The sequence below is a fragment of the Empidonax traillii genome, unplaced genomic scaffold (assembly GCF_003031625.1).
Source record: "Empidonax traillii isolate 1590-97213 ecotype Southwest subspecies unplaced genomic scaffold, ASM303162v1 scaffold105:size1093405, whole genome shotgun sequence".
NCBI classification, from domain to species: domain Eukaryota; kingdom Metazoa; phylum Chordata; class Aves; order Passeriformes; family Tyrannidae; genus Empidonax; species Empidonax traillii.
Window position 1 is genome coordinate 989,591 of NW_020955298.1, and position 14,657 is coordinate 1,004,247.

Consider the following 14,657-nt stretch of genomic DNA (forward strand, 5'->3'; position numbering starts at 1 on the left):
TACAAAATGACATTGTTTTTACAAGATTGTACATAAACTTCACTGAAGAGGCATCAGTGTACTCTAGCAATGCAAATTAGCAATGCAAATTAAGTTTAGCCTGAAACCAGTAAAATGGAAAAATATTTGAACACCTCTTCATCTATGTCTGAATTAATTACCCTTGAAAAATCTTTCCCTCAGGTTTTTCTCCTGGTTAAAGTGAGTACGAAGTCACAGCCTTTTTGGCATTGGCTTTAACGTGGAAGAGGAACAGTCTCAGTAGGCAATGGGACTTTGGGTAGCCCTGGGGTGCTCCGTTGTGCCGGTGTTGAGCTGTGCGAGAACTCCCGAGCCGTTCGGGGACAGGGTCAGGGTCAGGGCCGGGGCCGGTCCGGGCGCGGGCGGGTCCGGAGGTGTCGCGGCCCGGGTCCCCCTGCAGGGGGCGGCCCCGCCGGGCCGGGGCTGCGGGGCAGGACGGGCCGGGGCCGCGCCGGTTCCTCTTTTCCCTCAGCGCTCCGCGCCGGCCCCGGGCGGAGATGGAGCTCGACCGCAGCAAGGCGCTGCTGCGGGAGCTGCAGAGGGCGAGCGGCACCGGCAACGACCGCTGTGCTGACTGCGGCCGGCCAGGTACGGGACCCGGCTGAAGGCAGGGCAGGGCAGGCTGAGGGCACGGCGGGGCTGAGGGCAGGACAGGCTGAGGGCACAGTAGGGCTGAGGGCACTGCGGGGCTGAGGGCAGGGCAGGCTGAGGGCACAGTAGGGCTGAGGGCAGGGCAGGCTGAGGGCACAGTAGGGCTGAGGGCACAGTAGGGCTGAGGGCACTGCGGGGCTGAGGGCAGGGCAGGCTGAGGGGAGGGCAGGGCGGGCTGAGGGCCCGGCAGGGCTGAGGGTCCTGCTGCCCTCAGCCTGGCCCCGTCTGGCCCGCAGCTCCGTGTCCTGCGGGGAGGGAGCCGAAGGGTCGTGCGGGGCTGTTCCTGTGGCCATTGCCCTGGGACATGGAGCGAGGGGAGGGCAGCGGGGTCGGGGAGCGGCCTCAGCACTGGCTGCCCCCCCCGGGTCACCTGTGGACGGGCACGGGAGGAGGAGGAGGAGGGTGCGTGGGGTGGGTTTCCAGCCCAGGGGGTGTCACTGCTCGGGGTTGGGGCAGAGAAAGGCAGCGAGGAGCCCCTGCACAGCCCAGATGGGCAGGTCACTGGGAGCCAGCTGCAGCTGGAAGAAGGCGACAAGGAGCTTCTGTGCAGTGTGATAAGGGAGAAGTGGAGGGTGGTGCAGACCAAGGAAATGGTCTCTCCAAAGCATCGATGCACCTGTCGAGGCCATTCAGGGGATGCAGCAGCAACAGGTGAGAGCAGGAGCCCTCGTGGGCACTGGACACGACTCCTCGCTGCAGGTGGTTGTACTGGGTTGTACTCTCAGTCGTACTCACTGCCCACAACATCCTTCCATCGTTACTTCAGCAACAGCAGCTTCTCATGCAGGGCTAATAATTCACTGAGCTTTTCCATCACCACTCACCTGCCTGCAGAGTCACATTGGTTTTTAAAGCAAACAGTCAGTAAAAGAACCTACGAATACACATTGTCCACTGTGGAAAGAAGGTGCTGTTCCCCTGAACACACTGAAGTGAGAGCCACAAACAGTGGGGTGGGATTTGATGTGTTTATTACACGTGAAGCCTGGGCTGTGCATCAGATGTGCTTTTGCCACATATTAGTTAATTCTTTCTGTTTGTATCTAGGTCCAGAGTGGGCTTCTTACAAACTTGGAATACTCGTTTGTATGAGTTGCTCTGGAATCCATCGCAATCTTCCTGGCATCACCAGAGTCAAATCCCTTGTGCTGGACTTCTGGGAGAATGATCTTATAGAGGTACGGAGGAAAAAGCAGTCATTCACTTAATCCACATTTCATCATAATCTCCTCTACCTCCTAATGCCTGTGCCACCCACCATGGACAAGGGAACAGAGCCACACAGAACCAAGTTAACTCCGTGGGTAACTTTAGGGGTTTTTTTATGACCTTCTCAATCAATTGCAGTGATAGGTGACTGTGTTTCTAACAGTCTGGTGTGCATTTTTATATACACAGTAACCTCTCACAATATACACAGGTATTTCCAGGTAGTGTTTTCTATTCAGAAAGCAACATACCCTTCTTAAATATTGGTTCAGCCTCTCATCATTCAGTTGAATTATGTTAATAATATAATCACAATTAATGTCTGGGAGGAGATGAAGGAATAGGGAGATCAGAAGTAACTTTTCTCCTGATTTTGTTTTGTTCTTTTAATTGACAACCACAGTCTTGTATTCCTTCCCATTTGATCCAGAACTGTAAATACTGGAAGAGGCTCAGCCATCTACAATTTGCAAACTCCAGCGCTAAAGGGAATTTATAAATGTATGTAGAGACACACTGAGAGTTATTCAGGAAAAAGCACAGTGCTGTCTTTGATACAGGTTCCTGTTATGGTATTGATTTGTAGCTGCACACCTGACTGTAACTTGTTTTGTATTTCAGTTCATGAAGAATCACGGGAACCTCTGTGCCAAAGCTAAATATGAGGCCAAAGTCCCTCCCTACTATTACATCCCCCACTCCGATGACTGCTCGTAAGCTGATGGTTCTTCACTGCTCAGACCTTCACAGCTGCTGAGCTGATGCTCCCCCCTGCAGGTCTCTCTGTCTGGCTGGTAAAAATAGAGGCAGATCAGCTTTACCCATGTTTTCCTCTTTCAGGGTTTTAAGAGAGCAATGGATTAGAGCTAAATATGAGCGCGAGGAATTTGTTGCCACCCGAGTCTGCCAAGACCCTTGTTCTGCAGGTAAAAGGATTGGCAGGGAGAAGGTGTCAGCCCTCCAGCACAGTGTTCTGTTCACAGCTCTGAGTGTCTCCAAGGTGGGCTTGGCACATCTGAACTGCTGGATGTGCAGTCATTGCTCTGGGTCTAACTTTGAGAGGAGGCTCCTAAGAAAAGGCACTTAGACAAGTGCAAGGTATATTCAGATCTTACAGTTCTTTAGTTCTCCACTGATCTTTTCATACGAGGTTAAAATTCTCAGATGGAGAAGAGATTTGAAACTGTGCTGTGTCACCCTTAGCTAAACAGTCCTGTTCTTGTGCCACCCTTCTCTGACACTTCTCTTGCTCTGCTCTGCAGAGAACCGTGAAGGATTCCTCTGGAAGCTTGGGCAGGGACGCAGACAGTTCCACAAGAGGAAATTTTCCCTGTCACCAAGGGAAGGGGTGATGAAGTACTACGGCAAAGAAGTGAGTTCCTGAGCCAGAGTGGCAGGTCAACATCCATCCTCAGACCCTGCTCTTTGCAGGCAAAAACCAGCATAAATAACTTTGTCTCTAGTCTTGCAGCCAGGACAGCCTGTGCTTGCAGGAGTCCAAGTGTTTCCCCATTAACATATGTGGTATCTTTTGGATTTAGCCCCTTTCCTCATCCCTTATCTCAACCCCACAGCCTCCTTTTGCTTGGTGAACAAAGGAAATGGATACTGGCAGTTGAACAGCAAGACAAAGATGTCTGCTGGCAGCTGTTACCTCTCACAGGACCAAAATACTCTGTCACCAACTCCTGCAGCATCAGCCTCAACATGTGTCCTCCTGTAGGAGATCAGAGCAATCTGTTCTCCAGGACAAGGACAGAGACAGACCCACCCCTTACAATGCACACACATCCCTCAAAGAGTGACCCAGCATTTGTCAGGGAGGGGGAATCACTCTTTGTAAGCCATTTTATGTTGCACGTAATTAAGGCTTTATGTTTCAGATGTGTCCAATATTCAGGTATTTCAGGATGTCTGCTCTGCCTTCACCAGGGATCTGCTCCTCAGTCGATCTGTCCTGCATTGCCTTCCCTGAGAGCACTTTAATACGATGATGCTTTCCATTCTGCAGTGCACAGGTCCCAAGGCCGTTATCAGCATGGAGACCCTGAATGCCATGTTCCAGGAAATTAAAATAGGACATTCCCACGGGCTGCAGATCACCTACAGCACAGATGGGCAAACGAGGAACCTGTTTGTCTACCACGAAAATGGAAAGGTGAATATCCTGGAGATGCTGGAATAAGCAAGCTGCTTAGGTGTGGGATCTGTGATTTGGAAGAGATGCCCTGTTTCTGCAGGATCTGGTTTTATTTGGAGTCACTCAGACTTGTAGGAGATAGAAAATGTCAGAATTTGACAATAATAACTGTAGCACTTTGCTCCTCTTCTCTTGGGGCGTATATTCACCTTCACCCCCTGGGTGGTCTTAAGGCTTCAGTGGTGCACTGATGTAAATCTCTGGCAGGTAACTACCCCCTGGTTTTGAACAGTTCTGTGGTTATGTTCTGTTTCCCCCAGGAGATCGTGGACTGGTTCAACGCCATCCGGGCAGCGCGGTACCATTACCTCAGAACAGCCTTCCCCAAGGTCCCTGAGCACGAGGTGAGAACCCAGCAGGGCTCCGAGCAGGCTGGGCAAACACAGCCTGGCAAAACACGCTCTCACTTCTTCTGCCAGAGGCAGGTGCTCAAAGAGCAGCACTTGGGTCTTGGGAACGGACTGGAGAGGGAGAAGGAAGGGCCACGATGGATAACATGCCAAAGCTCAGCCAGCATTTAAGGGCTAAAAGTCTCCACGTGATCCTTATGAAGTGCAGTCTTTCAAAAGTGTTATGTTCCTTCTTACTTCAGACTTCCCTTTACTGAGCAGCCAAAAAAAACCCCGACCCCAAAACCCACGATTGATGGTGAATAACTTTGACAGAAACGGAGCAGAAATCAAGCTAGAATGAGACACACTGTGCTGGTTTTGGCTGGGACAGACACAGACTTTTTTGTGTTTGTGTTCTCCTAGCTCATACCCAGGATCACAAGAAATTTTGTCAAAGAAGGATATATGGAGAAAACAGGACCAAAAGTAAGTGCACAGGTGGCAGCACACAAACAGGATCATTGCAGGTACAGAATATTTGGTAATTCTGTGATGTTGCCTAGGACAGGACTTGCTCAGTGACTGTCTGCTTCCATTGACAAAGCCTGTCATGTTCTTTGGGATAACATTTTATTTTGTGGGGAAAATGAGACGGGGGAGAAGAATCCTTGAAGAGTAAGCAAGATGGATTAGCTGGCAGTGGGACATGCAAAGTGCTGTTACACAACACTCCATGGATTGCTGTGTCTGCCAAGTGCAGCTCCTGCTAGAACAGAACATCACATGCTGACCCCCTTACTTCTCTGTTTCACTTACAGTCACGTCTGCCTAGAGCAGCAAAGTGCCACTGAGAACATTTCTCCACACTGAGGCCAATGGTTTGGTTTGGGTTATTGTGGGAAAGTATTTGGGTCAGAACTCCTTGGAAGAGGAGAGTGAGGTTTGGGGCACTGCTGAAGAAGGAGATGAAGGTCTGAGGTCCTGTTTCTGGCCTTGCTCTCCTGAGTGAGCTGTGATCCAGAGTGCTGTTCTAAGGCTCAGGGGTGCAGTGCTGATGCTGAATGTGCTGGGGGTTGGCCCAGCTCGTGCCTGTGTCCCAGCACCTCTTCTGCAGGTGCTTGCACACAGCATGAGAGGTTGTGTGTTCTCCTGAGGCCTCAGTTCTGCTCAAACTGAAGTGAGCCCTAGAAGGGGCCTCTTCAGTTCAGCCCAGAGCAGTGAATAGCTCAGGAATGGTCAAATAAGTGTAGTGACTGGAATTAGTGTAGTGACTGGAATCAGTGCTTTCAGAGAGACCCCAGTCTTGTGCACCCCAAAATTCCAGGGGCAACCCCTTGAGCAAACTGTTGAAGTTGATTGCACACTCCTCTCACTCAAACTCCAGGGATTGTTCTCTGCAGAGTTTCCAATGCATTTTCTGCAACTTAATCCTGTTCATTTGATCACTGGTAGAACCAAACTGACCTGCCCAAGAGATTGTCACTGAATGCAGATCAGTAGTTTGAGCCCAGGGAGAAGAGGGCTGAGGGCACAGCAGCGACTCACCTGAACCAGTCATGGGGCTGAAGGAAACTGAGCTCAAGCTCCAAGTCGCTTAAGCAGTCCAGGGATCTGAACAGACCAAACTCCTCCCAGGGACTTGGTCTTCAAAGAACTTCTACCATCTCCTTGCAGCACAAGGAGGCCTTTAAGGGACGCTGGTTCAGCCTGGATTCTCAAGAAAGGAACCTGATGTACTTTAAAAACCCGCTGGTAAGAGGAGTGTTCTTCACTGTTCCACATCCCCTTCGGGAAGTGGGTGGGGAGGAAGGGTCTGTTCTCATCCAGTTCTTCCAGAGCCTGTGCAAGACTGGAGCAGGCTCAGCCTCAAGAGCCTGTCATCCCCTTGTCAGGGGATGCCTCTGAGCTGTTTGGAGCTCTGGCCCATCCAGTGGCTGTGAGGAAGATCCAAGTCCTTTAAAAGCAGCTGTTACTGCCTGTAGCATTAATGCCCACTCTCTCCCAGCCCTAGTGTCTGTAACCTTAGGCAAGATGAGCGATATTCCAATAACAGCCCCAATATTCTGCCTTCTAGCACTGCTCTGGCCATGGGAATATCCTCCCTGCTCCTTCTGAATGCCCACCAACCAACTCTGTAAGGGTGGGTCCCTACCTACAACCTCTGGTGTGTTTCCTGCTGGTGTCACCAAATCAGTGTCCCCTCCAGGCATCCCCAGAGCCCATTCCATGTCAAACACAGAGCAGAGTCTGCTGGAGCTGTGCTACCTACTGGTTAATGGCTGTCTTCTGCTTCCCTCTTTCCAGGATGAGTTTGCACGGGGCCAGATTTTTCTTGGAAGGAGGGATGAGGGATATGAAGTACGACCTGAGCTGCCCAAGGGAATCCGCATGAAGAAGAGGAAACCAGGGATCATTCTGGTCACTCCAGGGAGGGAGTTTGTGTTTTTGTGCGATAACGACGAGAGGCAGAAGGAGTGGATTGAGGCCTTGGACACAGTCATCTCCCAGCACTGATGTCCTCAGGGAGGAGCAGACTCAGGCAGCTATATCCCATCTGCAGCTCCTGTCCACACAGGGACAGGGTTGTTTTCAGCAGAGTGGGTTCGATGTCTTTTACACTGGCACAATAAAAATACACAAGTCAAGTTTGAATTGTGGAGGATGCTGTGATGGAACCACTCTAATGGAGTCACACAGGTACTCCCAGCTCCTTGCTTTCAGCATTTCCTGCTGTTTGGCTTTTTTATGAGTGGCAAATCCAACTCGTGAAGACGAAATTTTTCCAAAGCACAACAACCCCACACGGTGCCCCAGCAAACACCTCGTGAGCACAGGATGAACATGTGCTGATCTGCCTCACCTAAAACCAGATGAAGCTTAATGAGCTTGATTAGTCTGAGCATTGAAAGGTAGAAACTAGTTTTAAAAGTGTTGTCTTCAGTGACTTGCTTGAGTACACTCACTGAATGGGGACCAGTTCTCAGTGCTGGGGGTAGGTGCCTCCTCATCAAGTACCCCTTGTGTCCACTCTGGGCAGGACTGATGGACACTTGCCCTGACTGATAGAGTGCTCTGAGTGTTTCCTCAAGTCTCAGGTCTGGTTCTACCAAGCAGCATTCAGATATTTAATTCTTTCCAGATTGCCTTAGTTTGCAAATCAAGAGGAAGTCTTGCAGACCAAGTTTCTGGTGAGGCTTCCACCTCTTACCGACTGTTGCCAGCCCGTCTGAGACACTCGGAATAGTTCTCCTCTTCTGCAGAAATGAGGAAGTGCCAATTCTTGCAGGAATGAGTGAGATTAATTCTTCTCTCCCCCCCCCCCCAATAGTGCAAAAGAATTGAGTTGGATCATCACTCTGCCTGTCTCAGCCAGCTCATCAGCCAGCTCTGAGCAATCTGCAGCAGTTTTGCCTGCTGATACGCTCCCGTGAACCTCCCTGTGCTCCCGCTCTCCCCACGCAGCCTGATTCAGTCTGGTTCCCATGCTGGTTCAGCACATCTGTCAAACAGCCGAAATCAATAGAAAGCACCCTCTGACTTGCACAAGGAACAATGGCTGTCTTCGTTTGGTCTGACGTGTTAATTGTTATTTTGAGATGACCTGAGTAGCCCAGGATGACCTCAGAAGGGTTCAGTGCATCCAGAGGCCTGAACTTGCCACGGGTGGGGGGCTCTGCCGGGCTGGGCTGGGCTGGGCTGGGCTGGGCTGTGCCCCTCGCTGTCCCGGCCGGGTCAGCAGACTGCCCATGTCAGCGACTCACTGCCACAAAATCGGGAAACTCACGGGGAAAATTAAACCCTGCCGATAACGGGACTTTTTTGGAGAGTCAGTACGAGTCAAGGGCAAGCTCAGGACAGCTCTGCATCACATTCCCATTCCCACAGTCAACCCGAATTCTGGGAACGAGTCTCAGCAGAGGAAGCGCTGACCGGCACCGGGCGGAGCGCCGGGAGCTCTGAGGGAGCTGACACCGGAGGAGAGGAGGAGACAGGGCAGGCACAGCCCAGCCCAGCCCAGCCCGCCCCGCCCCGGCGCTCCCGTTTCCCGGAGGAGGCTCCCGGGGAAACCGAAAGTGTGGGGTCGCTCCTGCCCGCCAGGCCATGGCCGCTGCCATCGAGCTGGAGCGGCTGCTGGCCGCCCTGGAGCTCAGGTGCTCCTTGTGCCTGCAGTTCTTCTGGGAGCCGGTGCGGATCGCGGGCTGCGGCCACAGCTTCTGCCGGCGCTGCATCAGCCGCTACGGCGCGGGCCGGCCCGGGCCCCCCTGCCCGCTCTGCAGGGAGCGCTTCGAGCTCCAACACCTGCGGCCCAACCGCGAGCTGGCCGCGCTGCTCCGCCTCATCCCGCCCCAGCTCCGGGACGCGCTGGAAACACAGGATGAACCCTCTGGAGCGGCTGACTGCGGCGACCGGAGACGGGAGAAGGTACTGCTCGAGCAGCGCGGGGCTCCATCCGTCTGTGTCCCGGGACAGCCCGGGGCTCCATCCCTTAACAACCCGGAATAGCCCGAGGCTCCATCCCGCTCCATCCCGGCACAGTAACACAACAATCGCCGTAGGTTGAGCAGACGGGTTTAACTGAAGCAGTGTTTGGGGTTCTTTGGTGTGTCTGACACGCTGAGGGCTGCACGGCTGAATTAGAAGAACTGGTATCTGAACGTATTCAGCTGATGTACGATGGTAATAAGTGACTGTTCTCGTTTCTGGGCGTTACTGACTGCATTAGCAGTGCACTGGAGACGCCTGAAAGGACACTCAACATTGTTACACGGTCCTACAGCTCCACCCAGCTTCGTGGCACAGAATAGGACCTGTTCAGTATCTGCATCTCTGCTTAAAATAACTCCCAGACTTGGACGCGATGGGGAAGAATATTTTAGCACATATGTATCTAAAAAAACCCCTCTTCTTCAGTCAAGCAAAGAGCTGAAGCTCACAGTTGTATTTGAACATGCAATCGGTAACTGTTGCATGTTGACACCAGTGCTTGTAGGGATGTTTATATCTTGCTGTTTAACCTAGTCAGGCTTTCTTTGAGGGCTATGTAGATAAATGGTCCAATGTATCACTTTAAAGGAGGAAGAGATATGGGAAAGCTCCAAGCAACCAGAAATGTCTGCAGAGACCATCCCCCTGCTGAGGAGAGATCTCGATAAAACCAAGGTACCTGTTGTACATCCACCACCTGCAGTTACCTTCTGCTTCCACTGCTCTGGGCTGGAGATGTGACTGACTCCAGGGCAGCCCTCCAGCCCAGAGCAGGAATCTGCCTTTCTGTTTCCCTCTTTTCTGTCACAGTTCTGTTTCTGTTGATGAGAATGAACCGTGGCATCAGCTGCACTAACTCCTGCCTTGGCTGGCACAAAGGCCTCTGGAGCTCTGCATTGTTGCCTTTTTGTGCTTATCCCAGGAGCAGCCTGAGTGTGTCTGGTACTCTCAGATGCAAATACAAATCATAGAGGGAATATTGATCTTTCTGAGTTGTCAAGAAAAGTCTGCTGGCCATAAAATAGTTAAAATCCTTAACATGCCCAAAATCTCATTACAGGTAACGCAGGAATAGTATCATAGTCAAATGTATTTTCTTCCTTTGAATAAAGTTTTCTGGTCTGCAGGGGTCACTCAAAGAGCACATTAAATGGGGCAGGAGATTCTCAGATTTCATCTCTCCCAACCACACAATGAACTCGATGTGTTCTGCCTTTCAGGAATACACCTCTCAGATCAAAAGCCAGATTACTCGAGATTTCTGTTGCATGAAGGAATATGTTGAGAGACAAGAGAGAAACACACTGATGTTCATTGAACAAGAGCAAAAAGCTGCTCAGCAGAAGATTGAAGAGACCATTCACCAGCTCACAGACAGCAGAGCCCCAGCTGTAAGTGATGAAATGAGTGGCAGAATATGAGTAGAAGCTCTCAGGCTCAATGTCTTGGGTAGCTGAGTATGAACAGGGCACTTCGAGGTCCCCACTGCACTATTCTCACTGGAGACAGTGATGCCAATCCATGGATATTGCTGTTACAGGGAGAGTTTGGAGGGAGAAATTCAGAGGGAGAATAGCACTAGAAAAGGGCACAGGCTGGGGATGCAACTCCAAACCAGATTTGTTCCCAGGGCCTTGGTGAGCTGAAGTGAAGTGGCCACTACATTGCTTGAGTCCAGTACTCAGTCAAATCTGAAGATAAGGCTGTTTTGTTTTCCAGAATTCATATATACAGTGAGTGTGCAAGTTGAAGAACTCACAGAGTTTAAAGTATTTTGTAACAACTTTCTTGGGGAAAACACATCAAGGGCCCTCGAAAGAGGCAGTTAAAGCACTTGAGGTTCTGCAGAGCCTGCTTTGATGTTGAAAACAGCAGTGCCAAGGATGCAGGTCAGCAAGCAGGAACTTGGAGTGGGGCTCACTCTCAGTTTTCTGAGGGAAAACAGAGTCTTTATATTTTTTAATAAGAATAAACTATGCTTCCCTATTTTCTGTAAGATATCAGGTTAGTTCTCTCAGGTAACTATCCAATAAAGGAAACTCTTGATACAAAGGATAAGATTTTTGCAGAGAGCACTGCTGTTTTTCCACTCTGCCTTTATTGTATAATCGGGTCTGGTAGATGAAATAACTACTGTTGTTTACATCTTTCCCTTGATCCTTTTGTCATTATTAGAGTAACTTACCTTACAAAGGCTCACTTTCAATAATGAATAAAATTACACTTGACAAGAAGCTTCGTGTTGTCAAAAGTGCTGTAGAAGATCTCAAGAGAAAGTTGGAAGTGTTACTTTTGGAGAAATACCCTCAGCAATTCCCACCAGGTGAGTTTCCCTTATTTTGAAATGTCTTTCTTAGAGGGAGTGGATGTAGCAAATGAAGTAAAAAAATTACTCTGTGCTTGTGAAATGCACGTGCAAGTAACACAAGAAATATGTGATAGAAAAAGAATTAAGAACACTTTATAGACTTTTATGACAGAAAATGGTGCATCTGCATAGAAAGATCCAACTGCTTTACCCATCTCACTCTTCTGGCTGCTCCCTTCTGACACTCAGGGCAGCAGCATACAGTGTTTTGGTAATTTGGGGTACAAATGTTTGCCTCCACGTCCTTTGATAATTTATACAACCTAAAAAATCAACTCTTTGTTTTGTCCTTTACCCAGTAGGTGGGTTTATTTAAGGTGTGTTTTCCTTTAGAAGCAGAAACGCTTCCTGTGTACATTTTGAAGAAATACCTTAACACTTCTTTTATTTTTTGTATTTAGTGCAGCCTTCAGACTGGTATCAGGAGACAGGTGTGTGCTCATCACCTCCAGAGCCTGCAGCTGGAATTCCACACCCGGGCATTCCAAGCCAGTTTTCTCAGTGTAAGTGTCCAGCAGGACCCTTGCTGACAGCCCTCAGGTGACTGTGAGGCTGGAGCTTAAAACAGAAAACAAATGTTTTTGCTGATAAAATGCGCAGGAACATGTCGCAGTGAACAGATGAGTGTAAGTTTTATTAAGGTAAGCATCCCATTTGTTATTGATAACAAGGCAATTTCTTTAAAAGGCTTGTGGTTAGGATGAGGATCCACCCTGTAGGGTGCAAGGTACCTTCACCCTCCCACTGGAGTGCCCGAGTGTGTCGTGGACGTTTCCACAGCTGTGCCTGTTAAACGTTGCAGTGATCCCAGGATACGGCTGTGAGTGTTGGGCTGGGGATTCTTGCTGACCTGCAGGACTGAGCTTTGAGTCACGTTCATTGTGTGATCACTGGGGTTTCCTTTCTGTTCTTGTTGCCTGCAGGTGAGAATGTTTTCCCTTCTCCCTTGCAGGGGCAGAGGACGTGACCTTTGACTGCACGAGAGCTCACGAGTACTTGGCCCTCAGAGCCCAGAACAGGAGAGTGGTGGTTTCCAGTCACCCCACCTGCTATGAACCGTCTCTCAAGAGGTTCTGCATCAGCCAAGTGATGTGTTCCCAGAGCTTCTCCACTGGGTGCCACTACTGGGAGGTGATTACCGAGGGCAGCGATGGATGGGCCGTTGGAGTCGCTCAGGAAATGATCGGGAAGAGGGACAAACTGGGAAGAACGGAGCATTCCTGGTGTGTGGAATGGCTGGGTTCCAAAAAGCAGCTCTCAGCCTGGCACAAAAATCAAGAAACGTTGCTACACAAGGATAAACCGCTGAAGGTTGGGGTTTTCCTGGAGCTCCAAAAGCAGACGGTGTCGTTTTACTCTGTCACCGACACAGAAATGCTCTTGCACACCTTTGACCTCAGCACCTCCCACCCTCTCTATCCTGCCTTCTGGCTGTTCAACCTGGAAAAAAATGGATCTTTAACTCTAACTCACCCAAACAGCAGATGAAGCTCAGAAAAGGGACCATTTTGCCAATGACTTCTATCCAAGCTTCATTGTTTAGCACAGGAATTTACCAAGGAATGCATTTCCTGGGAATCAGTAACTGGCTTTTGCCTGCTCTGCCTCTCTCCATGGTGTGCTCTGGTCTAGCCATGCTTCAGTAAAGTAATTCCAGTGTCTGCTGAAGGCAGGAACCATCCCTGTGGGGATCAAGTGGATTTCTTAAGCAGCTTTAAGTAGTCCCAGGATATTCCTGGGAAGGAATGCACCGAGGGAGCTCTAAGGCTGGGGATAAGCCTTGCTCATGGACCTCATTTTTCCTACACTGATCTAAAAAATACAAGGCAGATGATGCCATTATCTGAGTGAGTAAGGAGTGCTCAGAGGGCAAGAATGTTACTGATCTCAGGCATGAAAATCCATTTCTTTAGATACTAAACTACAGGAAATAGGCTTTGTATTTGAGGACCTGACACTTTGGGTCCCAGAAGATCATCTCCCTGGCACTGTATTTTAGTCTTGCCCACACCAAAGGGTTTTTTTCAGTCCTGGTGGTGGGGTGACCACGGGAATGGTTGTGGAAGCAGATGCTCAGAGGTGTTTATGCCAGCTAATAAACCCATGGCTTTTAAAGTGACAGAACTGCTGGTCATCTTGAGGGTTACTCTGTGCTGTCACTGAACACTCTGAGAGTACTTTGGGCAAAATGCACATTGGGAAGGTTCCAAAGGCAGGTATATCAGCTCTTCCAAGGCTGGGGCAGCTCTCCCAGTGTAGCTAATGCTGCTGCCCCCTTAGGATTGAGATGTCCTCTCCTGGTCCACCTGGAAAAGCAGCAGTGATGTGTGAACTCATTGGGCATTTCTAATTTCCCATGTACAAGTTGTGCTGCACTGCCCGGGGGCAGCAATTTGTTACTGTTTGGATCCCAAGAACACACGTAATAACACACAGAACAACGCACAGGGACCCTCATCTCTCTGAGGGCACCGAGCCAAGGCAGTTCTGCGTTATCACACTTCTTTATCCCTGTAATCTGTGGTATGATGGCCCACGGCCTCTGAGGTTTGTCTGGTGGTTGTTTTTTGGTTTTGTTTTGAGTTTTTTTTAAAGGATATTCTTTTACCCTGTCTGAGGTGTCACAGCTCAGAGAACAACATGTCATCCGCAGGAAATCTCTTTAGAAAATTAAAAGCGAGCACAGCTATTTGCTGGGCTGTTTTACTGAACATACACTGCCAGCTGCACCAAGAGCATCTTCCCAGACACTTGGCACCTCGTGAACCTCTGAAGTTCACAAAGACAACAGGAAATCCGACTGCAGAGTGACAGGGAGAAGTGGTTGGAGTTTCTTCCCCCTCACAGCAGATTCCGGCACCAACACGCGGAATCTTCACCTCCCCGAGGGCACAGACCGGGGGGAACCAGCACAGGGACCGTGCACCTCCCTGAGGGCACAGAGCGAGCCGGGGAGCGCTGCCCCGGGAAGAACCATCACACGGATCCCCCACAGCCCCTCGGTGTGAGCGCAGCCCCGGGAGGAACCAGCACAGAGACCCCGCACAGCCCCTCGGTGTGAGCGCATTCCCGGCCGGACCATCCTCCCGCTCCCCGCGGTCCCTGAGGGGCGGCCGCCCCCGCCCCGCGCAGCCGCCGCGCAGCCGCCGGCGCGGCGTGTCCCTCGCGAGCCGCCGTAGCTCGGTGAGGGGAGCCCGGGCAGCCGAGGCCCAGCGGCGCCGCCGCCCCGCCCGAGCTGAGCGGCCCGGGCCGGGCCGGGCCCCGAGCGCGGACATGAAGAAGGACGTGCGGATCCTGCTGGTGGGAGAGCGTGAGTGCGGCGGGGCCCGGCCGGGCTGTCACGGCGGTGCCGCGGGGCTCAGCCCGGCCCGGGCGCTGCGGGGCAGGGCAG

At 50.9% G+C, this 14,657-nt stretch overlaps 3 protein-coding genes across 9 annotated transcripts in view; all 3 read left to right on the forward strand.

Moving 5' to 3' along the window:
- Nucleotides 1-431: 431 nt before the first annotated feature.
- Nucleotides 432-7,065, forward strand: ADAP2 (ArfGAP with dual PH domains 2). 3 transcript variants are annotated; one of them, XM_027882405.1, is made up of 10 exons: nt 432-609; nt 1,720-1,850; nt 2,503-2,594; nt 2,722-2,807; nt 3,144-3,253; nt 3,893-4,039; nt 4,342-4,425; nt 4,837-4,899; nt 6,088-6,165; nt 6,718-7,065. In XM_027882405.1, exons 1-10 carry the CDS (start codon nt 519-521, stop codon nt 6,925-6,927), a joined length of 1,092 nt encoding a protein of 363 aa, XP_027738206.1. In that variant the 5' UTR covers nt 432-518; the 3' UTR covers nt 6,928-7,065. The 3 variants fall into 3 exon arrangements, with proteins under 3 accessions (XP_027738206.1, XP_027738208.1, XP_027738207.1); XM_027882407.1 differs by lacking the exon at nt 432-609 and adding an exon at nt 933-1,034 and having other exon boundaries at nt 1,718-1,850; XM_027882406.1 differs by lacking the exon at nt 432-609 and adding an exon at nt 1,063-1,083.
- A 1,065-nt stretch (nt 7,066-8,130) lies between these two features.
- RNF135 (ring finger protein 135) lies at nt 8,131-13,108 on the forward strand. Its single transcript, XM_027882403.1, has 6 exons — nt 8,131-8,835; nt 9,487-9,573; nt 10,119-10,289; nt 11,074-11,221; nt 11,668-11,769; nt 12,219-13,108. Exons 1-6 carry the CDS (start codon nt 8,515-8,517, stop codon nt 12,752-12,754), a joined length of 1,365 nt encoding a protein of 454 aa, XP_027738204.1. The 5' UTR covers nt 8,131-8,514; the 3' UTR covers nt 12,755-13,108.
- A 1,341-nt stretch (nt 13,109-14,449) lies between these two features.
- The window catches only part of RHOT1 (ras homolog family member T1), a 23,606-nt gene continuing 23,398 nt past the window's right edge, over nt 14,450-14,657 (forward strand). For 4 of the 5 annotated variants that reach the window (XM_027882413.1, XM_027882408.1, XM_027882411.1 and 1 more), the window contains exon 1: nt 14,450-14,576. In XM_027882413.1, coding sequence (XP_027738214.1) covers nt 14,540-14,576 — 37 coding nt within the window. In that variant the 5' untranslated portion in view covers nt 14,450-14,539. The remainder of the gene's footprint in view (nt 14,577-14,657) is intronic. The other variant, XM_027882410.1, reaches the window with a different exon arrangement.